The sequence below is a fragment of the Arvicanthis niloticus genome, chromosome 3, assembly GCF_011762505.2.
Source record: "Arvicanthis niloticus isolate mArvNil1 chromosome 3, mArvNil1.pat.X, whole genome shotgun sequence".
Taxonomy (NCBI): domain Eukaryota; kingdom Metazoa; phylum Chordata; class Mammalia; order Rodentia; family Muridae; genus Arvicanthis; species Arvicanthis niloticus.
In genome coordinates, this window is record NC_047660.1 from 70213961 (window position 1) to 70239933 (window position 25973).

The 25973-nt window shown below is 42.2% G+C and overlaps 1 protein-coding gene and 1 pseudogene across 3 annotated transcripts in view; one reads left to right on the plus strand and one right to left on the minus strand.

Annotated features, from left to right (window-relative positions):
• Window positions 1-5767: 5767 nt before the first annotated feature.
• LOC117705644 (large ribosomal subunit protein uL6 pseudogene) lies at window positions 5768-7524 on the minus strand (annotated as a pseudogene).
• A 12567-nt stretch (window positions 7525-20091) lies between these two features.
• Window positions 20092-25973, plus strand: part of Dlgap5 (DLG associated protein 5) — a 30345-nt gene continuing 24463 nt past the window's right edge. Inside the window, exons 1-5 of one of the 3 annotated variants that reach the window (XM_076931166.1) lie at window positions 20125-20248; window positions 20954-21007; window positions 22406-22641; window positions 25225-25418; window positions 25612-25674. In XM_076931166.1, the coding sequence (XP_076787281.1) occupies window positions 21006-21007; window positions 22406-22641; window positions 25225-25418; window positions 25612-25674 (495 nt within the window). In that variant the 5' untranslated portion in view covers window positions 20125-20248; window positions 20954-21005. Of the gene's footprint in view, window positions 20249-20953; window positions 21008-22405; window positions 22642-25224; window positions 25419-25611; window positions 25675-25973 lie in introns of all 3 variants that reach the window. The other 2 variants (XM_076931165.1, XM_034498237.2) reach the window with 2 other exon arrangements.

The following is a 25973-nucleotide window of genomic DNA, read 5'->3' on the forward strand; positions in this document are numbered from 1 at the left end:
TTCTCACAGGAACCTTCGAGAAAGCTTACAAAATCCTTACAGACCCTGATGTGATTTGTTCAAGGACAACTGTGAACAGTTTGTTTATTCAGTCTTTTGTTATTTCCTGTCTCATTTTACCTTGAAGAATAAAGGAAAATATTTAAGCCTTCGGTGCCTATGAGGAAAGTTTCGGGTAGATACAACTCACACAGAAGGGTAGTTTCCTCTAGGTAGTGGGTCTCAACCTGTGGTCTCAACCCTTTGGGGTCGAACAACTCTTTTACAGGGGATGCTTAAGACCATCAGAAATAACAGATATTTACATTATAATTCATAATAGTAGCAAAATTACAGTTATGAAGTAGCAATGAAAATTATTTTGTGGTTGGGGGTCATCACAACATGAGGAAGGTTGAGAACCACCACTCTGGGAGTCAAGGATAGAGAAGCATAAAATCAGAAAAGTTTATAAGAAGGTTTTATTGAACTTGTAACCCTCCACTCTAAAAAGAAAAATGGCTGGACTAGAGAGATGACTCAGATGGCAAAGATTCTGGCCACAGTCTGGCAGACAACCTGAGTTTGATCTCCAGGAGGCACTTGGTAGAAGGAAAGAGCTAGCTCACAAATGCTGTGCCCTGGCCTCCATGCTGTGGTATGCACACACACGTGCGCGTGCACACACACACACCTAATAAAACATTTTAAAACACGTTTTCTATTGTCTACTTCCCATAGGCTCATGTCTGAATGCTTGCACCCAGCTAGTAACTTTTTTTGATTCTTTGTGAGTTTCACATCCTGCACCCCAATCTCACTCATCTCCCCGTTTCTCCATATCTGCCCTCTGCCCTTGTAACCTCCTCCCCTAAAATAAAAATAATAATAATAATTACTACTAATCATCATAATAGTAACGTCCCGCAGTGGAAGCTGTAGTGTGTCACAGTGTGTCACATAGTACACCATTTTTGTCTACACATCTTTACTTTCAGATGTTTGTTGCAGTGAGTCATTGGTCTGGTTCGAGGCCTCTGGCTTCTGCTACACTACCAGTACAGGGTCCTCACGGGGACTCCTCTCAGATGTCCTGTTGCTGCCCTGTGAGTGACTTTTTTTTTTTAATCTAGCCATCTTTCTGGCTTTATATAAATATTCTTATAAAGATTTTTACATAATATATTCTTCCCAGACCCCCACCTCTGTATCCACCCAATTCTGTTTCTTTTCTTTTTCTTCCCCCCAAAAAACCCAAAACAAAAGTGAAAAGAAGAAGCAAAAATACCCCCCCAAAACCACAAAAACCAAAACCAAAATAAACAAGCACAAGACCAAAAAGGCAAAAACTTACAACAACAAAATTGCCAGAACAAAGCAAAAATATAATCAACAGAAACATAACTGAGTTTGTTTTGTGTTGGCTCTATTTTTGAAGATTGTGGAACTTTTAGGAGGCAGAGCCTAGCTGTAGAGAGTGGGTCTCTGGGTGCTCACTTTCCTGCAGCCAAGCCTTCTCCACAATGATGGATCAGACCCCTTCTTAAATTATGAGCCCAAATCAACCCTTTCTTCCTCCTTTAAGACACTTTTGACATGAATTTGTCAGTAATGAGAAAAGTAACGGACCCACACATACCTCTGTAGAAGTTTAAAGTGGTGTACTGTATACATAGGTTTTATACACAGTGCCTATAGCTGATGCTTGCCAACACGTATCTGCAGTGGGTATAGCTGATAATCTCTAGAGCCAGGAGCTGAACAATGGAAAGAAGTCTTTCTGGTTTTTGATCGCACCAGGTCAGACTGATGCACTGGTGACAAGATTGCATCTGCTCTAACAGCAGGTACATTCACTGGCTCAATTTAGCTAAAACATCTAAAGGTAGTTTCCAGTCCATCCTGGGGCTCCTCTATGCAACCAGGATGCCTTTTCTGAAGGCTTACTTCATGCTTTGCACGCATTAGTGGTGTTTTCTGGTGGTGTGTACTTACTGGTCCACCCTTGCTATCCAAAGGGCTTACTTTGAGTTAGCAATATGGTGATTCCTTACCAAGCTTTACACACTTGTCCTCAGCAAGATCTACAGAAGAGGGAGCGCTTATCTTTTCCCCTGAAGTATCTTGACTTGTCACTTCTAATGTGTCACTTTCTAACTGTATTATGCACTCATTCTTGAATCATTGTCTTGAGGCCAATAAGCTTGAGGCCAATTCCTGCCAAACCAAATAGCAGATAAGGCATTTTAGATTGTTTCCCAGAAGAAGGGAGACAGTGCAACAGAGAGCAGCCAGCCACTGTAGCTAACTAAGCTTTACCAAGTATGTCATCCCATCTATGTCTATATCACCAATATTATAATTTAAAGTTCCCTGGGGTGTAGTCTCTAAGACCCTGAGAGGGGCCTATGGCTGTGTCCTTAATGTCACCCTGTCTTTTGAGCTCTCTTCAGTATCTGACACATGGCAAGCCATCAGAAAGAGAAAGTTGCAGACACAACAAAGTAGTGTAGCTTACAAATTCACTGCTGAGGATCTGCTCCAAATCAAAAAACAAACAAACAAACAAACAAATACTATTAGGCCTAAATAAGCATAACCAGGACTATCTTACATAATATATGTATCCAAAACTAAAAGAAGAACTTGTTTGTTTGTTTGTTTGTTTGTTTGTTTGAGACAGGGTTTCTCTGTGTAGCCCTGGCTGTCCTGGAACTCACTCTGTAGACCAGGCTGACCTCGAACTCAGAAATCTGCCTGCCTCTGCCTCCCAAGTGCTGGGGTTAAAGGCGTGCACCACCACTGCCAGGCAAAAGAAGAACTTTTGGTGTATTAGGAGACAGGTCATTTTTAGGGGAAAAAAAAAAAAAAAACTCTTTGAAACATTTACTGACATTGCTTTTGGCTGATAGAAATTATTTGAGGGGCTGGAGAGATGGCTGGCTCAGTGGTTAAGAGCACTGACTGCTCTTCTAGAGGTCCTGAGTTCAATTCCCAGCAACCACATGGTGGCTCACAACCATCTGTAATGGGATCTGATGTCCTCAGAACAACAGTGTACTCATATACATAACATAAATAAATAAATCTTTTTAAAAAAAAGAAATTATTTGATACAGCTTGTAAATTCACTTAGAGTGGTTGCAATAAAGATTGAACTTAGAGAATTCATTTACACCATTATTCAAAAGGAGCTTAGGGTCCGACTAATTTATTTATTTTTCTTCTTCTTGAGGCTTATCTGGTCACCACTCTGCTTCTTCTTGTATAACTTACACAGTGAAGGTTGCCAGGTGTTAGGGTTCTGTTGCTGTAAAGAGACACCATGACCACGGTAACTCTTATAAAGGAAAACATTTAGTTTGGGGCTGGCTTAGAGTTTCAGAGGTTTAGTCCTTTATTGTTATGGTGGGAAACATGGCAGCATACAGGTAGACATGGTGCTGGAGAAGGAGCTGGGAGTTCTACATCTTGATTAGCAAACCGTAGGAGACTGTGTATTACACTGGGTATAGCCTGAGCATAGCAAACCTCAAAGCCTGCCCTCACAGTAATGACACACTTCCTGAAACAAAGCCACACCTACTCCAACAAAGCCACACCCCCAATAGTGTCTTTCCCCATAGGCCAAGCTTTCAAACACATGAATCTATGGGTGGTGGGGTGGGGGTGAGGGATTTTCTATTCAAATCACCACATCAGGTAAAATCTTTGATGCTTCATTTTATATAACTTCCAGATATAATCATCTTGATTATTTCAAGTATGTCCTAGATGTTATATAACACCAGCTATTGATTACATGGCGATATATAAATTATTGTTAGCAATCAGGTGTAGCTCAGAGGTAGAGTTCTTGTCTATCTGAGTTTGACATTTTATACTCCAAGAACCCACTAGCAAACTAAAAACAGTCATAAGTACCTGGAATTACCTATTGGGTGGCCATATTTTAAGAAATATAAATACAGAACTCTAGAAAATTAAACACAGGGTGTCCAGTTAAATGTAAACTTCATGCATGTGAAGTTCTTGGAGTATAAAATACTTAACTGCTGTATTATGTGGTTTTTGTCTTCTTTTTGTTCTAAGAGTAAGTCTTAGTAGTTACAAAATAAAGCCCCACAGGACTACCACATGGGCTATGTGGGATGCTGTTAGCCCTTAGGAGTCTTCTGTTCCTATCCTCAGGCACTGTCCTTGTCTAAGTTTGGGTTTCATTGCTGTGAAGAGACACCTGACACAGTACCTCCACAAAAGAAAGCATTTAGCTGGAGCTGGCTTACAGTTCAGAGGTTTAGTCCATTGTCATCGTGGTGGGTTGTGCAGTGGTACACAGACAGACATGGAGCTGAGAGTTCTACATTGGGATCTGCAGATAGCAGGAAGAGGGTGAAACACTGGGCTTACTTTAAGTGACCTCAAAGTCCATACTACTCCAACAGGACATGCCTCCTAATAGTGCTACTTCCTATAGGCCTATGGAGGCCACTCCCCTTTAAACCAACACAAGCCTCCTTCCTCACCACTATCCTGATTTCACAGGACAATGATAACCGTTCTCTGATTTTTTTTTCCTTTTTTCTTTCAGTTTTTCAAGACAAGTTTTCACTATATAATAGCCCTGGCTATCCTGGACTCACTTATATAGACCAGGCTGGCCTCAAACTCACACCTGCTTCTGCCTCCAGAGTGCTGGAATTAAAAGCATATACCACCATGCCTGGTGTTCTCTGGCATTTAAAAAAAAAAAAAAAAAAAAAAAACATTGGCTATCCTTATGGACATTCCCAAATACATTTTATTTTGAATATTTTTGAACTTGATAGAAAAGTTTACATGTGAGTGATGGTTGAGAATTTTTACTCAATGTCAGTTTGTAAAGTTGACACATGTTAATAATGAATGCAGATATGGTCTTGTAGCCTTTGTTTATCCAGCATTGTTACCTGTCATCATAATGTTCATGGTTTAGCCACCTGTTTGTTTTAAATGTACTACAATAAGCTAAAGCAAACATTCTGAAAAGGCTCCAGCTACTCAGGAGCTCACACTTAGCACTCCCCATGAAATTCCATTACTGTGTTCAACAACAGGGTAGAGGGTTCTGATTCCTTATGTAAGATGCTTCTTGTTGATAGTCATCTGTCTTAGGGTTTCATTGCTGTGAACAGACACCATGACCAAAACAACTCTTATAAGGACAACATTTAATTAGGGCTGGCTTACAGGTTCAGAGGTTCAGTTCAATATCATCAAGGCAGGAGCATGGCAGTGTCCAGGCAGGCATGGTGCAGGAGGAGACAAGAGTTCTACCTCTTGTTCTGAAGGCAGCTAGGAGAAGATTGACTTCCAGGCAGCTAGGACTAGGATATTTAAGCCCACACCCACAGTGACATACCTACTCCAACAGGGCCATGCCTCCTAATAAGTGCCACTCCCTGGGCTAAGCATATACAAACCATCATATCATCTAATTTTTAGTTATTTAGTTATTTTTCCAGTACTGTAGATCAAAACACTTCATTTCGGAGAAGTTTTGTCAGTCTTAGCTACTTCACAAATTTGATCCATCCTGGCTACATGAAACCCTATATCAGGAAGAATTTAAACTTTTTACTGATGTATAAGCTGCGTGTAGTAAAATGTACACGTCTTAAACACACAGTTTAACAGGTTTTCATATATACATTGTTATTTTTCAATATATAAGTCCTTTAATGTCCTCAAAGAACCCAAATTGTACTTGTGATCAGGATCTTGTTTCTGGAGCTAGGAATCTGAGGCCTCACTCGTCAGTCTGATGCACAGTTCCCGTCTCAGACATATAGAAGCCATCCAAAAATTTTCTGATATCTTTGTTTTTAACTGTTGTAGTTTGCTGAATCAGAGCCACTGAATTTGAAACAAGTTCAATATCATTTCCTTCAAGGATTAATTCATCCTTCTGGGCTTGAGAGACAGAAAAAGCAACACTTGTCCTTATCCGAACTCTGTGGATATATTTTTCACCCAAGAAATTTCGGATTTCAACCTAAGATCCATTTTCCTGATGGGGAAGTGAGCACACACAGACCTCTTCTTGTAACAGAAGCCCAGTGTGACACCCTTGGTCATGTCCTAAACATGACTGCAGATGGTTCTGACAGTGGCCAGTTCCCACTGTTACCCCACCATTTGTCAACCTGGAGCCTTTTCTTTTTCTTTCCAAGATGACTCAGCTCTACATTAATATGACTGAAGTCCCTCTGCAGAGTTCCCCTGTGGCCCTTCACAATGACTGCGGCCCCTTCAGAGTGACGTCCATTTTCTGGACTGCCAACAGTCTGCTGAGAATGGTCTTCATTCTTGCAGTAGATGAGGTAAAAAGGTATATTTTTAATAGAATATCTTACAACTGTATATTTCCTGCTGCAGCCCACACACACTGTCAAACATTTTGCACAAATAAGATCAGGGCTGTGCGCACGGTTTCCTAGCCCTCCAGGCACCCCCCCCCTTGGTGTGTCTGCTGTACTGCAAATTGGTTCCTTTAAAGAAGGGATCTAGAATTCCAAAATGAACTGAGACTATGTAGATTCTCATGCAGGCACTGATAAAGCAGATGAACTGATCAAGCTACTAAGAAAATAAGATTTCCTTCAAAAAACAGGATTTAAAGCAGGTCATGATAACTTGTATCTGAAATCCTAGCATTTGAGAGGCTGAGTCAGGAGGATTACTGTAAGTCGGAGGCCAACCTGGGCTAATTTAAAGCCAGTATGCACAACAAAGTGAGAGACGGTCTCAAAACCAAAACAGGTTGAAGAGAAAGAGAAATGACTTAAGATCTGTTAGGTAATGACAACACATATTGTAAGTATAACAAAATTGAGTTATTAGACTAATTAGCACCCAAGGCAAAACTGGGGTGTGGCAGCACACACCTGCAATCCCAGGGGTACGCCATTTTCTGCCTTAAACACATTTTTGGTGGTGGGTTTTGCCTGTGCACTGGAGTGCTAAGGCCTATTTTACGATGACCTACGTTCATCTTCCTCACACTTAGGGTAGGCAGGTGCTGCAAAGACCATCCTGTGGTAGCTGTAAAATGCCTTGAGTCTGACAATATATAAACATGATGAGGTTAAAGCCAAGTCGTTTGTCCTGGCTTTTGGACTTGCTGGTATATTATCATCATCCTCTACTCTGATGACGGATTCCTGTTATTCCTATTAATCTGTAAATATCAAGTAAAATCTCTCCAACTGTGCACCAAGTTTTTAAAATCTTTCACTATTATGGTGTTTCCCTGAAATGCCTCCCACCGGTTCATACTTCAGACACTTGCTACCCAGCTGCTTACTAGTTTGGGAGGCTATGGAACTCTGGAATTTTGAATTGCTTCCCAAAAGAAGGGATGCTGGTCAGCAAAGAGCATAGGGGGGACATAGCTAGCATAAGTGCGTCACTGGGGTTAAGTCTTTAAATGCTATCCTTTACCCCCGTTCCTTCCTTAACCTTTGCTTCCAGGTCTACTGTGATGTCAATGGCTTTCACTGCCATGAGGGATTGATCGCCCCCACCCCCATCCGCTGAAACCCTGAACCCAAATAATATTTCCTTCAGTCATTTCTCTTCAGTAATTTGTTTGCAGTAATGCAAACGTAATTAATATACTCACTAAAACACACAATTCTAATAGGGTTTTCTAGTGCTGCTCAGGAAAGGAAGGGAATCCAAGCCCCGAGAGCTCATAAACACCTAACAGATGTGGACTAAGACATGTCTTGGTTTGGGTTTCATTGCTGAAGAGATTCCATAACCAAGGCAACTTGGTTTTTTTTTTTTCTTTTTCAGATTTATTTATTTTATGCATATGAATGCTCTCTCTGCATGTACGCCTGCATACCAGAAGAGGGCATCAGATCCCTTTATGGATGGTTGTGAGCCACCATGTCATTGCTGGGATTGAAAGCTCAGGACCTCTGGAAGAGCAGCAAGTGCTCTTAACCACTGAGCCATCTCTTTAGACCACCCCCCCCAAGGCAATTTCTATAAAGGAGAATATTTAATTGGGGCTGGCTTACAGTTTCAGGAAATGAGTCCATTATCATCACGGTGGGAAGCATGGTGGTACGCAGGCAGACATGGTACTGGAGGAGCCAAGAGTTCTACATCTTGATCCTCGGGCAGAAGAAGGGAGGAAGAAGAGTGTCAGATCCCTTGGTACTAGAATTACAGACAGTTGTTAGCTACTATGTGGATGTTGGGAATTGAACCCAGATCTTTTGGAAGAGCAGTCGGTGCTCTTAATCACTGGGTCACCTTTCAACCATCATTGCTATATTTTTATATTTTTTATTGGATATTTTATTTACATTTCAGATTTTATCTCCTTACCCCATTCCCCACCACCACCAGGAACCCCCATCCCATCCTCCTCCTCCTGCTTCTATGAGGATGTGCCCCCACCCACTCCCCACTCCAACCTCCCCACCCTCAAATTCCCCCACACTTGGCATCCAGCCTTCATGGGACCAAGGATCTCCTCTCCCACCTATGCCCAACAAGGTCATCCTCTCCTACATATACAGCTGGAGCCATGGGTCCCTCCCTTTGTGCTCCCAGGCTGGTGGTTTAGACCCTGGGAGCTCTGGTTGGTTGGAACCACCCACACTTGGTCTTCCTTCTTCATGAGCTTTATGTGGTCTGTGAGTTGAATCTTGGGTATTTCGAGCTTCTGGGCTAATCCAATTATCAGTGAGTGAATACCATGTGTGTTGTTTTTGTGATTGGGTTACCTCACTCAGGATATTTTCCAGTTCCATCCATTTACTTAAGAATTTCTCAAATGTATTGTTTTTAATAGCTGAGTAATTCTCCATTGTGTACATGTACCACATTTTATGAAGATCTCAGAAGATGGAAAGATCTCCCATGTTCATGGATTGGCAGGATTAATATAGTAAAAATGGCCATCTTGCCAAAAGCAATCTACAGCTTCAATGCAATCCCCATTAAAATCCCAACTCAATTCTTCACAGAGTTAGAAAGAGAAATTCTCAAATTCATTTGGAATAACAAAAAACCCAAGATATCGAAAACTATTCTCAACAATAAAAGAACTTCTGGAGGAATCACCATTCCTGACTTCAAGCTGTACTACAGAACAATAGTGATAAAAACTACATGGTATTGGTACATAGAGAGGCAGGAAGATCAATGGAATAGAATTGAAGACCCAGAAATGAACCCACACACCAATGGTCACTTAATCTTTGACAAAGGAGCTAAAACTGTCCAGTGGAAAAAGGACAGCATTTTTAGCAAATGTTGCTGGTTCAACTGGAGGACAACATGTAAAAGAATGCAAATCAATACATTCTTATCTCCTTGTACAAAGCTCAAGTCCAAGTAGATAAAGGACCTTCACATAAAACCAGATACACTGAAACCCATAGAAGAGAAGGTGGAGAAGAACCTTGAATACTTGGGCACAGGGGAAAAGTTCCTGAACAGAACACAAATGGCTTATGCTCTAAGATCAAGAATTGACAAATGGGACCTCATAAAATTGCAGAGTTTCTGTAAAGCAAAGGACACTGTCAATAGGACAAAACGGCAACCAACAGATTGGGAAAAGATCTTTACCATTCAATAGAGGGCTAATATCCACTATATGCAAAGAACTCAAGAAGTTAGGCTCCAGACAACTAAATAACCCTATTAAAAATGGGGTACAGAGCTAATCAAAGAATTCTCAACTGAGGAAACTCGAATGGCCGAGAAGCACCTAAAGAAATGTTCAACATCCTTAGTCATCAGGGAAATGCAAATCAAAACAACCCTGAGATACCACCTCACATCAGTCAGAATGACTAAGATCAAAAACTTAGGTGATAGCAGATGCTGGCAAGGATGTGGAGAAAGAAGAACATTCCTCCATTGTTGGTGGGATTGCAAGATAGTGCAACCACTCTGGAAATCAGTCTGGGGGTTCCTCAGAAAATTGGATATAGCATTACCTGAGGATCCAGCTATACCACTCCTGGGCATATACCCAGAAGATGCTCCAACATATAACAAGGACACATGCTCCCCCATGTCTATAGCAGCCTTATTTATAATAGCCAGAAGCTGGAAAGAACCCAGATGTCCTTCAACAGAGGAATGGATATTTTTATATTTTTAACACTCATTCCTTACATAGAAGAGTTATTTGAGGAAGTTGGCCAACACAAGAGTCTAAGCTAGGAGGCTACACAATGATGTAAAATGGCAATTATGTAAAACCAGAAACAATAAGAAACAAAATGGCAAACTCTTAGAATTTCTTCTTTCTAAATTAGTTCAAATCATACTATTTGACTTACAGAGAATTATATTTCCATAATTAAAATATTATACACATCCTATTGTCTAATTTGTTTAGACTTTGAAAATGTACATGAGTATGAGTGTTTTGCTTGCATGTATGTATATATGCACACACCGTGCAGGCCTGATGCTCTCAAAGGTCTACCTGGACTGGAGTTACGGGTGGTTGTGAACTATCATATGGTTACCGAGAACTGAACATGTGTCTTCTGGAAGAGCAACGAGTGCCATTAACCATTGATCCATCTCTCCAGCCTGTTTTAATTTTATATACATAAGTAATCTTAGCATAATTCACATTGCCAACATAGAGATAATATTTATTATGTGTGTTTGTGTTGGAGGAAGGACCCAGGGCCTTGTATGTGCTCTCAGCCACCTGATGATTATTTATTTAATTTAATTAATTAAAAATTTTAAAAATTAATTAAAAATATGAGTGTTTTGACCACATACATACTTGTATATGCACACACACACACACACACAAACCTTGTTATTATTTGCATACTTGGAGTGCACAGAGATCAGAGAAAGGTGTTGGATCCCCAGAACTGGAGCCATAGATGGCTGTGAGCCACCATGTAAATGCTGGGAATTTAACCCTGGGTCCTTACCAAAAGCCACAAGTGCTCCAAACTCCCTACCATCTTTCTGTTGGGAGCCGAATTTTAGCAGAAAGCAGCTATCAACTTTGCAGCCATCTCGAGCCATATACCCTGACAAGAGACTTGTTTTCAACAGCCTACAACAGCTGAGCACACTCTGATAAACATCTTGTTTATCCCACATTATTTTGTTTTGCTGTTTAGTGACCCCAGCTGCGTGTTGCACGTAGTTAAGTGTCTTCAGCTGTGTTCCCCTGCAAGGATTTCCTTGCAATAAGAGGGAGACAAGAAGAGGGAGACAATAAGAGGAGACAATAAGGGGGAGGACAATAAGAGAGACAAGACAATAAGAGAGGAGAGAATAAGAGAGAGACAATAAAGGAGAAACGAGACTTGATCAGACCCCCTGGCTTATCTACATTCTTTGAGTCTCTTCCCCTTCTTCCCTCCCCCTCTCTCTCTTGACCAGAGCGCTTAGCCCAAAGCATGGGGCAGTGTGGACAGCAACATAGTGGCCCCCAAACGTGGGACAGTGCAGTCCTCAACACCTTTCCATGCTGCTCCCCACCCCAGATTAATTTTGAATCAAAAAATATCTAAAGCACAGAAGATTTAATAAAGGATGATACATATAGGTAATAAACGTTGTTGACAATTTACAGTTATGTGCTCATCAGTCGATGGTGGCGCATGCCTTTGATCCCAGCACTCAGGAGGCAGAGACAGGTGGATCTCTGTAAGTTCAAGAGCAGCCTGGTCTACAAAACAAGCTCCAGGATAGCCAGGGCTACACAGAGAAATCATGTCTCAAACAAACAAACAAACAAACAAACAAGGTGGCAGGGTAAAAATCTCAGCAAATTCAAGTGTGAGAAATACCAGTTTTCAACACTTCAACAGAAGCAAGCCTGCTTCTGGGGCCAGCAAGGTGGCTTAGCAAGACAACACACTTGTCACCAAGCATGATGACTTAGATTCAATCCCTTGAATGCACGTGTTGGTAGAAGAGAACCTACTCTGACCTCTACACACAAGCTATGGCACACACGACAAACACATACCCACAGTCACACATGCTCTCACACCAAAATAACAAAGTAAATGTAATAAAATTTAACAAAGCCTGCTTCTGGGACGGTGTCTTTCTTTTTCTCTCTTGTGAGTACTTCTAGATAAGAAATGAACCATAGATGTTCTGAGAGTTCCTCCATCTTTCAGGGTCTGGTCAAGCCATACAGTTGCCAAAACATCAGAGAGTAGGGGGACCCTTCCACCATGAGTAATTATTACAGTCAGGTATCCAAGAGCCCCAATGAATGATGGAAGGTCTCTCCTCCTTCAGGCCTTTGGGACCCTGTGAGTGGAATGAATCTTAGCTGAAGTCAGAAAGCCTGAGCAAGGGTCCCACCTTCCCTGGGTATTTGTCACCTCTAGCTCTGCTGAGGCTAGCCCTTGTCTTAGGCTGCCAGCATGCAGGACTGTCCAAGAACACACAGCCTTATCCCTACCCCAACCCTTACTCAGTCTCTGCAGAGAAACTTCTGAAAGTCTCCTGCCTCTGTGTTTCCATGGGGATACCCTCAAACTCTGAACTTCCCACTGAGTGAGGTTTGCAGAAAATGAAATTTTACCTGATAATCATGCTTTCATCCCTGTATTATCCCTGAGGTGAGAAAACCTGAAGCTTCTTATTTTCTTGAATGAAGAAATGGTAAAGGGAAATTTTAAGTTAAATTAAAAGAGGTATGAACTATACCATAAAATATTATTCAGACACATGGTGATATAACTGAGGTGGATAATCCTCATTATAAACCAGACTACATTAAACAGGCCTGGGTGGTTTACCCCAGGAGTCAGAGGCCAAGGAAGGAAGGTTGCTAAAGAATTCAGAGTCAGCCTGGGCTACATACACAGTGAGTTCTAGATCATCTTGAGCTACAGAGTTAAAGAAAAAGACCTTATCCAGAAGAAGAAGGAGGGGGAGGGGGAGGGGGAGGGGAAGGGGGAGGGGAGGGGGAGGGGGAGGGGAGGGGGAGGGGCAGGGGGAGAGGGAGGGGAGGGGAGGGGAGGGGGAGGGGGAGGGGAGGGGGAGGGGGAGGGGGAGGAGAAATAATTTGTAGGGTCAGCAAAATGTCTCTATGGGCAAAGGTGCCTGCTACCAAGTCTGATGACCTGAATTCAGTCCCCAGACTCTCCATGACAGAAGGTGAGAACCAAGCCCTGGAGGTTGTTCTCTGACCTCCTTATGTGTTCAGTAGCACACCTATGCATACACACTCAAAAAAATAAATATATAAATACCATTTAAAAGAGAGAAACTAAAACAAGAAAGAAGGCATGCCTATGGGATTAGTGGAGCACACCCTTAGGTATGTTCCTGAGGGAGTTTCCAGAGACAACTACATTGGAGGATTCTGCTCTCATTGATGGATTAATTCTAACCCCTTGATGGATTCATGATATAGAGGCACTATTGGGACATAATGGAAGAAAGGCATGGCCCTACTTGGAAGAAGGTCAGTGTGTCATGGGGGCTGGATCTTCCACTAGCATCATTTTATGTTACCAATTTCTCACTGCTTCCTGTCTCATGTGAGGTGAAGAATTGACTTCACCAGACATTCCAGACATGACATATCCCTCCAAACACACACACACTTGTGACAGGACACATTGCTGCTTCCAGGGTGTGCTACCCAAGTGCATGAGGCTAAGTGACGACAGACTGAGCACTTCAGCCTGTGAGACAGAGCAGATCTTTCTTCCCTTTAGTTGTCCTCAGTGGTTTTAGTCACAGCAATGCAAATGAGGGCTAAGAAAAATGCAGGGTGGATAGAAAGAAAAGTGTAGCATTTCCTTTTGTCTTAGCTAATCTATGCTAAACCTGGTAATCCAAGAATTAGACACTTAAGCATGTTGTTTGTGATAGCTGTTCTTGGCTGTCATCTTGACTACATTTGGCATTAACCAAAACCCAAAGGATGGACACACCTGTGAGGGATTTTTCTTTTTCTTAATTAAACCATTTGAAGTGGGAAGACCTGCTTCTAATCCAGATCTTTTGAGGTGAAAAGATCCACCTTTAATCTGGATCACAGCCTCTGTGGGCAGCCTACATAAGGGGCATGGAAGAAGGAAGCTTGTTCTCCTTGCCTGCTTGCTTTACTCTTCTAGCAAGTCCATTTCTCCACTGGCATTAGAGCCTACTTCTTCAGGATTCTGTCATACACTGAAGACCAGCAGAGACATTCAGCTTCATAGACTGAACAAGGACCAGATTCTTTTTGTTGTTGTTGTCCACTGCCGGGCAAGGACCAGATTCTTGACCCTTCCATTTGTAGACAACCATTGTTGGACAAGCTGGAACACAGCCTGTTAGCCATTATAAAATACCCTTTATAAGTTCATTCTAGAATTTCTGTTCCTCATGAGAACCCTAATATATTATTTAAATGAATCAATCATTAGAATATTTAAAAAATAAATACCAGTAATAAGAACACAACCGAGGTACACTATAGTACATACCCATAGCCCCAGCATTCAAAAGACAGAGACATGAGGCTCATGAACTCCTCATGAACTCCAGGGTAGCTTGGGGTATATAGTGAAACTCTGCTCCATAAAAGAAACGAGAGAGAGAGAGAGAGAGAGAGAGAGAGAGAGAGAGAGAGAGAGAGAGAGAGAGAAACCAGGGGCTGGAGAGATGGCTCAGCAGCTAAGAGCACTGGCTGCTCTTCCAGAGGTCCTGAGTTCAACTCCCAGCAACAACATGGTGGCTCACAAACAACTGTAATGGGATCTGATACCCTCTTCTGGTGTATCTGAAGATGGCAACAGTGTACCCACTTACATGCAAAAAATAAATCTTTAAAAAGAAAAAAAAAAAAAGAAAGAAACCACCAAAGATGGAGGAATATAGATAGTTCATAATAAAACTGTAAGTGTTCATAGAGGAAAACCCACTGATTCTATGTAAATCTGATAAAACTTGAAGACTAGGAATATATTAAACTTAAAGCAGAAACAACCACCACAAGTTATTAATGGAAATGAATTACAGACTGGGAGAGAGAATTAGGCAAAGTAGGGAGGTTTAATTTTTCCATATTAGGCTTGTTTTATTCTAATATATATATATATGATTGTAATGTTTTACTATCAAAATTAGATTAATTAAAAATAAATAAGGCTATTTTTAACACAAAGCTTCATTAATGTTTATAAAATACAGTTAATGAAGAATTCATTAAAATATGCCCAGGGACACTAGGTTTTCACTTTTAAAATTCACTTCTAAATCTCTTCCTGTATCATAAACAACTTCTAAAAATATATAAGAAAAACTCCTGGGCTCAATAAGATTGTGTAGTGGTTAGAGGAACCTGATGCCAAGCCCAGGGACCCACGTTCAATCCTTGGACACCACAGGGTGAAAGAAAACTCACTCCTGGAAGCTGTCCTTCGCCTTCCACATGTTCACCATGGCATGTTTGCAACCAAACACAGAAAGAATGAGCAAATATACAAAAACAACAAAACTCCTTACCTTTTAAAAACAATTTCCTCCAAAATAAAAGCAAGTGATATATTTATAACTTGTTAATAACAAAAAAATTAATGAGTAACAAAACAGCATCAGTGAGCACCCAGTCTTTTGAAAAAGGAAACTATTTAGCCAAAAATCAATCATGTTATTTGAGCTATTTTTATCACATTTGTAACAAACCCCTAGACCTTTAGAGTCTCCCAGGCCTTAGCACAACTGACTCCATGATGGAAGTAACATTCATGCTGCAAAACTCAGCACGTAGACAGCAGCATCAGCCAAATGAGAACAAAGACTTAATCCATCAAAGTCCATAGTTCTGGGAAAGTTGTTAAATGTACTAACCTTGATTTTGGCTTCTGTAGTTCTGCTTCTGGCTAACTGTTCTCGGTAACTGAAGTGAGTCCACATAGGATCTGTTTTTGTGCTTAAAAGCTCAATCTGAGAAAGGCTCAGAGCTACACTGGGATCCTGAACACTCAGTGTAGTCACTGGTTGGCTAATAAAGACTTTCTATTGGCTTAACCATGGCTGAACAGCCTTCTATGGTGGATATCTCATGACACATTTTATTAATTTCCTGTCTGTGTGAGTGTACGTGCACGTGTGTGTGGTATAGAAATATAAGTGCATGCATGCCATGATATATATATATATATACCATGTATGTATGTATATATATGTGTGTATATATACATCAAATATATGTATATATATGTATATATACACACATACATACATATATACATACATACACATATATGCATGTATACATACATATATATATGTATGTATATATGCATATATGGAAGTCAGAACATTATAAGGAGGGGCTTGGAGGTCTCTGTGCTCACAGACTTGCACTAACCTGGAATGTTAAGCACACCTAGCTGTTCTTTCAACAGAAGGAATGCAAAGCCTGTCTTTTTCCCAGAGGCTGGAGTGCATGTGCTTTTTAGCCTCCTGACTGTTGGTCGATATGTGTGGCTGAAGACTTCTCAGATAGGACCCTCCTCCCAGACCCATTCTCGTAAACTTGTTTCTCAGTCAGTCTGTACAATCTGTCTTTATGGAAGGTATCACATGCATTTTATAAAGCAGTTAGATGTAGTCACATCTGGTCTGTATTCAGCTTACATTGTTCCTCAAAAAGAGTAGGTATACTTTGTTGTGTACATGGAACTAAGTTGACCATCCAAGAATAGTTTGTACCAGATTGTGCTGTATTTAAAGACATCTGAAATAAACCACTCTTGAATCCTGGACCAACACTAGCTACTGAGTAGTTTTAAGCTGAATGCCATTCTTGCCTCCCAAAGCTCCACCTACTTCTCTTCTGCCCATCCCAGGCTATAGTCATCTTTATTAACCAATCAGGGATAACTTGAAGGGCAGGGTTTACACAACAAAAGCTGATGTATGTAGGAATTAGCTCATCTTGGGGCAACCAGATCTTGGGATACAGTATTTAGCATTTGGTACATAGCAGCACCAGACCAACCCCAACAAATTCTGGCTGGCTGGTTCAACTTAGCTGTTCTTACTCAAGCTCCTCTCCAAGCTGACTGATTCAAACCGGCTTCTCTCTTGGCCTCTGACAGTACCAAGCCTCGGCTATTCTCTATGACCCCTTCATGCCTTTAAAATCAATCTACTTAGGTGACTTACGCATTACCAAGTCTGCTGCCAGCACAATGTCTCTCTCTGGAACACAGCTTCTTTGTGCTCTCAGAAGATACTTCACAGATTTCACCTCAGTGATGCTGGTCTCCTCTTAATCACCACTAATTTCTTAGCTCCAGCTAATCAGCATCCCAGTAGCCCCTTCTATTCTTGAGTCTAAAGTCAGAGCCACATGGCCAAAGCTGCCAAGTTCTGCAGCTTGCTGGGACTGGAAGATTGCCCCCATGTTCTATTACATCTTACTCAGAGATATGCATGCCTCTGTCTCCCGGGATTAAAAGTATGTCTGTATTCCAACTGGATCACACAGACCTACAAACTTTTTGGATGTAATCCTTTTCCAGAGCAGCCATGTTGCTAGATTAAAGTTCCTCTATACAAATACGCTCATTTTAGTCAGGCAAGCATTCCCTATAATTCCATGCTAAACAGACATCTCACCAAGTGGAGACTTTGGGCAGGAAATGCTGCAGGCTTCCATTGGGGAATCTTTCTGGGAAGGATGCTTTGGGAGCTTAACTGGCTCTACCCATGTCAGCCATGAAGTCTTCCAGCGTTGGCAGGCTGGGAGGAAGGCACTGATGGAGGATCAGAAGGTCATTGAGAGCATAGGCCAACATCGAACATTGACAGGAGGGATGGTGCCAGGAGTAGAAGTCCGGAGGTCACTGAAACCCTTGTAAGCCAATCTCCAGTCATCTCATCCATGGTTATCAATGCAGATACTAGAGAAGCCACGCCTGGGGAGTGCTGGAGTGAGATCCTAGAGACCATCTCCAAAGTTCCAGGTTTGTATCATTTCATTGATTGGTAGTTTCATGCTTTCTGGGTTCACAGGCTGGTGGTGGTTTACTAACATATCAATGCCACCTTCGGGTTGGGTTGTTACATATGGAGGCCTGCTTGGCTCCTACCTGAGCTGGTGGCTCGGAGCTTTCTGCTGGCAAGCTCCTATCTTACAGGTATTATATTCCAAGTCACACAAAAAAATGGATTTTAAATTACACAAAATGTTTGCACTTATGTTCCTGACAGATTTGTTTTGATTGAGATAGGATCTCACTGTCCTGCAACTCACTCTGTCTACCAGGCTAGCCTGGAACCCACAGCCTCCAGACTGCTGGGATTAAAATCATAGCCAGTATGGTCTTAGCATATTCCTCTTCTCTTCTCTTCTCTTCTCTTCTCTTCTCTTCTCTTCTCTTCTCTTCTCTTCTTTCTTTCTTTCTTTCTTTTCTTTTTTTTTTTAAAAAAAACTTATTTACTAAGTGTTTTAAGATTTATTTTGGCTGGGCAGTGGTGATGCACACCTTAAATCCCAGCACTTGGGAGGCAGAGGCAGGTGGATTTCTGAATTCGAGGCCAACCTGGACTACAGAGTGAGTTCCAGGACAGCCAGGGCTATACAGAGAAAACCTGTCTTGAAAAAACAACAACAACAACAAAAAGATTTCTTTTGTTTTCTGCCTGTGAGTGTTTTGCCTGCATAAGTATATGCACCACATGTGCGCCCACAGAAGTCAGAAGAAGGTGATGGATCTTTTAGAACTGGAGTTACAGAGTGTTGTAAATCACCATGTGGGTGCTGGGAACTGACCCTGGGTTCTCTGCCAGGGCAAGAAAGCTCTCTCAACTGCCAAGACAACTCTCCAGTCCCCAGTCTCAGCATTTTTAACAACTGTGAAGCCAACATTGTCACACACTGTTACTAAGTCTCCATAGTTAAGGTGTAAGTCTCTTACACTTTATAAGAACAGATTTGTTTCCTGCAAACCATGGTTTTCAACCTGAACTTGTGACCCCATGATGTACACCCACCCCTTTGCCTTGCTAAATTCCTGAAGACTTGTGAGGACTCCCCTTCTGCATAATGTGTTCTTGCACATTTTTATCTACCCCACAGGCAGCCTTGCTCCCTGAGTCGGCCACTCTCCTGTCCAGGTTTTAAAATTATCTCGGACAGCTGTTTTATAGTAACCCTAACCGGTTCCCATAAAAGGCACCTCAAAAGCCAGTGAGGGCCTGCTCTCTGAAATCTTTGGGAGACCTTGGGAGACGCAGCTGGCTGGCCAGTTGTAGATACAGCTTGCTTTAATCAGTCAGTCATGGAATTGGTGTTTTTCCTCCTCAGATCTAACATAACCATAAATATTATGTCAATTATCTATTTATATTTTTCTCTTTGTAAGTCCTAGAGGTCTTATTGCTGCTATAGAGCTGCAGTCACATAGTACTTTGTCTCAAGAGGTTGGGGGGGGGGGGGGCGGGAGGGGGAGAGGAGGGGCGGGGAGCAGAAGCCAAACTTACAAATGCTTTTCTAATTTATTTTCCCCGCGTCTACAGTATACCCATCAGTCTACAAACACAAGGTCGGCACAGCTGTACTGGCCCAGGCTTTTTTGTTTCTTGATATCTCATGGGATACATGCCTTGGTTTAAGGACGTGTTGTTTCTCGGTTGATTACTAACACAGCAGCTGTTAATTTTGCCGCCAGCTGGAAGCAGAAATGGAATAACTTATCTCGTTTAACCTTACTAAAATCTTTTTCTTTTTTGAGCGTCGTTGCTCACACCTTTAATCACAGCACTCAAAGACAGGGAGGAGGATCTTTCTGTGAGTTCGAGGCCAGCCTGGTCCACATAGTGAGTTTCTAGATACGCAGAACGACATAGTGAGACCCTGTCTTAAAAACAAACAAGCAAACAAAAACGTTTAAAAAGGAAAGAAGAAAACCGGCCTGGGGAGGCGACAAGAGGACTTCCTTTGGACACAGAGCTTGGTGCCTTGCCTCCCCACCTAGCCAGTTTACCGCCTCACTCCTCGCCCTCCCTCCCAATCCTTTGCCTTCCAAACAATTTAAATGTCGCACAGAACCAACCTATCGCAAGCTTCGTTCGAGGGGAAGGGGCGGGAGCTTCCGGAAGTGTTGGCAAAAGTCCCTCCAATCAGCGGTTAGCAGCGGGAAGTTTCAGTTCGGCGAAGAAGAAGGCGGTCCGGGTGTTCCTTCTGCGGATCTGTGGTGTTTTCTGTGTTGCGGCATTGTTGTGGATCCAGAAATTGCTTCAGGTAAGGGGGATCTAGAGTTCAAGGGTATAGGTGGCTGCATACCAGTTCGAGAATGGCCTGGCCTACATGAGACGCTGTCCCCCCAAAATTTAAAAATGGCCTAGATGAGATGGCTCAACAGTTAGGAGCACTTGTTTTTTTTTTGCAGAGTTAGCTTCCCAGCACCCCACGTTAGGCAGGTCACAAGCTCCTTTAGCTCCAGCGTCAAGAGGACGTCAAGAGCGTCCCTCTTCTGGACGCCAGTATGCATCTACCCACACACAGAGATAAACATACATAAACAACAAACAAGCCTTTGGAAAAGAATTGGCATGAAAAAATGTAGATTATCCTAAAGCATTGACAGCGTATTAGAGATGAGAACCTACCTGACCTGTATGTTAATAACCTCTCAAAAGAACCCAGAAGTGGCAGTGGGTTGTGCTTTTCCTGAAGACGCTGTCATTTCTTTTTAACCTCCGGTAAGTATTAAACTGAGAATCTTAAGATGAGAGGTAGGTACATTTGACCATCACCATGATACCAGTTAGAGTCATCAGAGAGGAAGGAGCCTCAGTTGAGGAAATTCCTCCATGATGTCCAGCTGTAAGGCTGGTGATTAATGGGAGGGAGCCATCCCTGGGCTGGAGGTCCTTGGTTCTGTAAGAAAGTGGAACAAGCCAATAAGAATCACTCAGTGGCCTGTGCACCAACTCCTTCCTCCAGGTTCCAGCCCTGCTTGAGTTTCTGTCCTGATTTCCTTTCATGATGAACAGCAATGTAAGTGTAAACAGAATAAACCCTTTCCTCCCCAACTTGTTTTTTGGTCCTGGTGTTTCGTTGCATCAATTGACACCCAGTCTGAGACAACTGTATCACCAAGTTTTTCTTAAACTCTTTCTCTAGTAGTTGTGTTTGGCTTGTTTTGTTTCTTTCTTTTCGGTGGGGAGAGGATTAAAACAAAGTTTCACATAGTTCCCACCAGCCTCCTTTGGAGCTGAGATGGCCTGTGAGCAGGACCTCTTGTTTTGGTTTTCCATTGTGGTCTCCCTGTATTTACCAGGCTAGCTTTATCCAGGTGCTAGAGTCAGGAGTGTATTCATCACAGTGGGGTGATGCTGGAATGAAGGGTATAGCTGGGTTTTAAACCGTAGGTACTGTGTAGCCCAATCTGGCTTTGAACTCTATTGAGCCTTCTTGTCAGCCTCCCAGGCGCTTTTGTTAGGGGCGTGTGTGTGTCTGTATGTGCGCACGTTAGATGTGTGTTGGTGCGGGGGTGTGTATATGCCGGTGTATGTGGAGGCCAGAGGCCAACAACAGGTATCCCCCTTATTGCTCTCTTTCTTATTTTCTGGAGACAGAGCTTTTCCCTAAAGCTGGAGCTACTTGGTTGGTTGTCAGAAGAACCCGAGGAACTGCCTATCTCTGCCCTGGCCAGCACTGGCATTACTGCAGTGCTGTGCCCGGCCTCACAAGTGTTAGAGATGAACTCGGGTCCTCTGGGTGGTATAGCAGGACTTAATGACTGAGCCAGCTCCCCAGACCAGGGGAAGCTTAAGGATTTCTGTAATGTAGCTGTTTTCTTTCTGTTTCCACTTACGTCCGTATTCTAGATTATAGTTTTTTCAGTTTAATTTGTTGAGCAGCTTCCTACTCATGGCCCCCAAATAGGCCACATCTCATCTGTGATGACTTTTCTACTTTCATATTTACTCATATTTGTTCTGGTGTAAGTTTTAATATTTTCATTTCAAGGGAGTACAGAGTAGTATAGGAGATAGACTGAAATTTTGATTTTTTTTTTTTTTTTTTTTTTTTTTTTTGGTTTTTCGAGACAGGGTTTCTCTGTGTAGCCCTGGCTGTCCTGGAACTCACTCTGTAGACCAGGCTGGCCTCGAATTCAGAAATCCACCTGCCTCTGCCTCCCAAGTGCCGGGATTCAAGGCGTGTGCCACCACCGCCTGTTGACTGTTTTTATTACTTTACTTATTTTGCTCTTTGAGAGAATGTTTTAGTTACTCTTTAGCCCAGGCTATCCTCACATTCACATGATTTGCTCGCTCGTGTTGGTGGTAGAGTGATGAGCTACCACAGCCTGACCTGAGATTTTGATTTTTTTTTTTTTAATAATAAAATGTAAATTCATTTATGTTGGTGTTTGTTTCTCGTCTTTGGCAGGATGCCGGTGTCACGATTTGCCAGCCGGCTTCGGAAAGATTTGAGCACTGAAATGATTAGAACTACCTTGGCTCACAGAAAGTCGATGTCTCAGAAGGAAAACAGACACAGGGTGTATGAACGAAACAGACACTTTGGTTTGAAGGATGTCAACATTCCACTGGAAGGGAGAGACCTTGTTAATATACATGAGACATTTCAAAACACTGCTCCAGAAAAGGCCAGCTCCAAAACAGGTAAGCAAGGGTCTTTTGTAAGTGTAAGTATTTTTGAGAGTCTGGAGAGATGGCTCAGCAGTTGAGAGTGTTGACTGGTCTTACAGAGGTCCATTCCTAGTGTGGTAGTTCACAACCGCCTGTAACTCGGGTTTCAGGGGATCCAACTTCACCAGCTCCCTCATGTGTGTGGTGCATGTACATCCCCTCAGGCACACCACACACATACACATCAGATAAATAGTAAAAGAAAGGCCTGAGAGAGAAGCTAAAGAACTGCACTGATCAAAAGAAATTGTTCTAAATAACTCTGTGAGAACGTCTGAAATAAAAATATTTCACCAGTCACCTAGAGAATGATCATTCTTAAGCTTTGCCCAAAGTGGTTTGGGGCCACAGGGAAAGAAGAACTGAGCAAACAAAAAGGAATAGCCTCAGAAAAAGATCAAAATAATGAGAATAGTATCCTAGATGGCCAGAGGAGTTAGAGGGGCGGAGCCGAGGAATGGCTTCCCTCTAACCAGCAGTCTCTGGCGTCCGAGTTTGTTCTTTATTTAGCAAGTGTTAGAACTGAATGCAGTAGCACAGACCAAGGCTAAGTGGAGGAGAGGACGTTCTCAGGGGTTTTGTTTTTTCTCACTCGTTGGAGGGGGCGGGGTGTGGGAGCACAGGTTTTCCTGTGAGCATGTTGGAGGTCAGAGGACAACTCTGGAGTTTTGCTCCTTCTGCCATTATGTTGGTTGCAGTGATCAAACTCAGGTTGTTAGGATTGTTTAGCAGGGACTTTAATCACTGAGCTTTCTTCCTGGCCCCCAGAAGTTTTGTTTTACAGTTTTTACAATCAATGTGGCATGCCCATCCAGTGCATTTGAACCTGGTTTTGTAAAGGTGCTATTGGGGCCGAAAGATGATAGTCTGTACCACCAGGCTTCCTACAGATTTATCCTCATGATTCTGAGGAAACATGAGGGCCAAAAACTGGACAGAATAGTTGCAAGTTTCTGTGTCTTCTGACCTGGTGTGAAAGTGTGGCAGTGTGGAGAGGGAGAGTCATGACCTGGTGTGAATAGTGTGGCAGTGTGAAGAGGGAAAGTCACAGCCCATCTAGGGAGTTGGCAGGAGAAAGGTCTGGAGTCAGAGTTCTGAAAGAATGACTTTTTTTTTTTTTGTTCTGTGCACAACTAAAATATGCAGTGAGTATTGTAGAAGACAACAGTAGCTTTAGGGGAGGGTATTTTAAAAATTAAGAGTTCAATTTTGGACATGTTAAATTTTTACCTTTTTTTGAAAAATATCTTTTCAATCAAAATGAATTACCTCCTTTCCTTCCTCCAGTTCTTCTCAGGTACCATTCCCCCAGATCTTCCTAGTCCCGCTGTCCAATTGATAAGTCCCTTTTAAAATCATGAACATAGGCATTTGTATGGACAAATATATAAATACAGCCTGCTGCTGGACATGTTGAAGTTATGGTGCCTATTAGGCATGTAAGGAGAGATGACGAAGTCATTGAGGGCTGACACGGTGCTCGTGCCTTTACTTTAATCTCAGCACTCAGGAGCATGGTAAAGCCAGTCAGGGCTGTACAGTGAAATGCTGGCTCCAAAAAGGGGGCTTGTGGAGGGAGGAATGGATTCAAAAGAGAGGAACTGTCATCCAGGACATAGTCTGTCTTTAAAGATGGAGCTTGAGTCCAGTGAAACCCAGAGATGTTATTTCTACCCTAGAAGAAGAAAAACATAGGGGTTAGGAATAAGTGAAAAACTTGAAATAAGTAAGAACAAGAGCCCATTGAGGGCCTGAGAACTTAATGCAAGAGCCAGTCACAGAAAAGCTTATAAAATTTATGTTGGGGTTGGGGGATTGCCTTCGTAAAGAGAATGAAATCTGAAGAAAGGCCCTGGTATAATGTTTTGTAATCCAAAGATCTGTAGGCTTGTGAGGGTCTCAGTCCGAGCTTTGTTACCAGGAGATACATTTGGGCCCAGGAGGTAAAACTGTGGGGTTTGCTCAGATCCTTGCAGCCCCAGTAAGGAAGGCTGTCACCTTGGGCTTTGTGTGTGAGTGACATTCCTTCCCAAGAATTGCTTTGTTACTGTTTTGTATGCAGGGTGTTAGGGATTGGACTCAGGGCCTCAGTCATGCTAGGCAAGTAAGCAAGTGCCTTACCATTGAACTACACTCCTGACTCCCAAAAGAACTGGATTTGGAGATCAGGTCTCAATAGATAGCTCTGGCGAGCCTGGCTTTTCTAATGCCAGGCTGGCCAAGAAAACTTGGATTCCTCTTGCTTCAGCCTCTCAAGTGATGGATGGCATTAAGAATTTTTAAAGCTTGTTGCATATAGGAAAAGGCAAACCCGATGGCCCTTCCTAAAGTTCTTTGAGTGGTTTAGCCTAATCAGTATATCAATATTTTTAAAAAGTTGGGCAAATGAAGTCATACATAATATAATTTTGTCATGATTAGAACTCGAAATAACTGTATGAGAGTATTGAAGATTTATTAGCAGATGAAGTTAGCCATAGTATGCTGTTAGAAAGTTGATGTGATGTTTTGTCCGAAGTGTTTTATGGACTGTTGTTTGACACCACCTCCCCTTAGGGCCCGTGAAAACAGCTCTGAGTGAGCAACGGAAGCAGCTCCTTCAGAAATACAAAGAAGAAAAGCAGCTTCAAAAGTTGAAAGAACAACGAGAGAAAGCCAAGCGTGGAGTGTTCAAAGTGGGTCTCTATAGGCCCACCGCGCCCGGCTTTCTTGTCACAGACCAGAGGGCTGTGAAAGCTGAGCCAGAAAAGGTCCGGTTATGATTTTAACTTGAAATACACAAACAATTCTTTTAACTCTGGAAAAATCAACACTTGACTTAGCAAGTATCTGTATACCGTAAATTTTTAAGGATAAAATTTAAATTTTAAACTGAGACATGGAATAAATTTTGCCAGTGTGTTTTATGTTTGTTTAAATCTACCTTCTTTTGGCTGTTTAAAGGCTCTTCCATATACCGGGCGGATTACAAGATCAAAGGCCAAAGAACATATGGAGCAGACTAAGGTATCCTTGTGTATAGATAATTGCTACTAAAGGAGGCGTACTTTTTCCTCTCAAAGTTTATGATTCCATTTACAGCCTAAGACCAGATACAAGCATGGTGATGTATTTATCGGACTTGAAGGTATGAAGATTGGTGATGGCTTAGAGTAGTCGTCGCCAGATGCCAAGGAGGCTGTCACTTACAGCGTTGTTTGCATAAACACTTCCTGTGTGACCTATCATGCTGCCATCTGTGTCTGTGCAGCTGCCATGCGTTCCTAGCTAAGTGCATGAAGTACAGACAGTGGAAAGCACCGAGC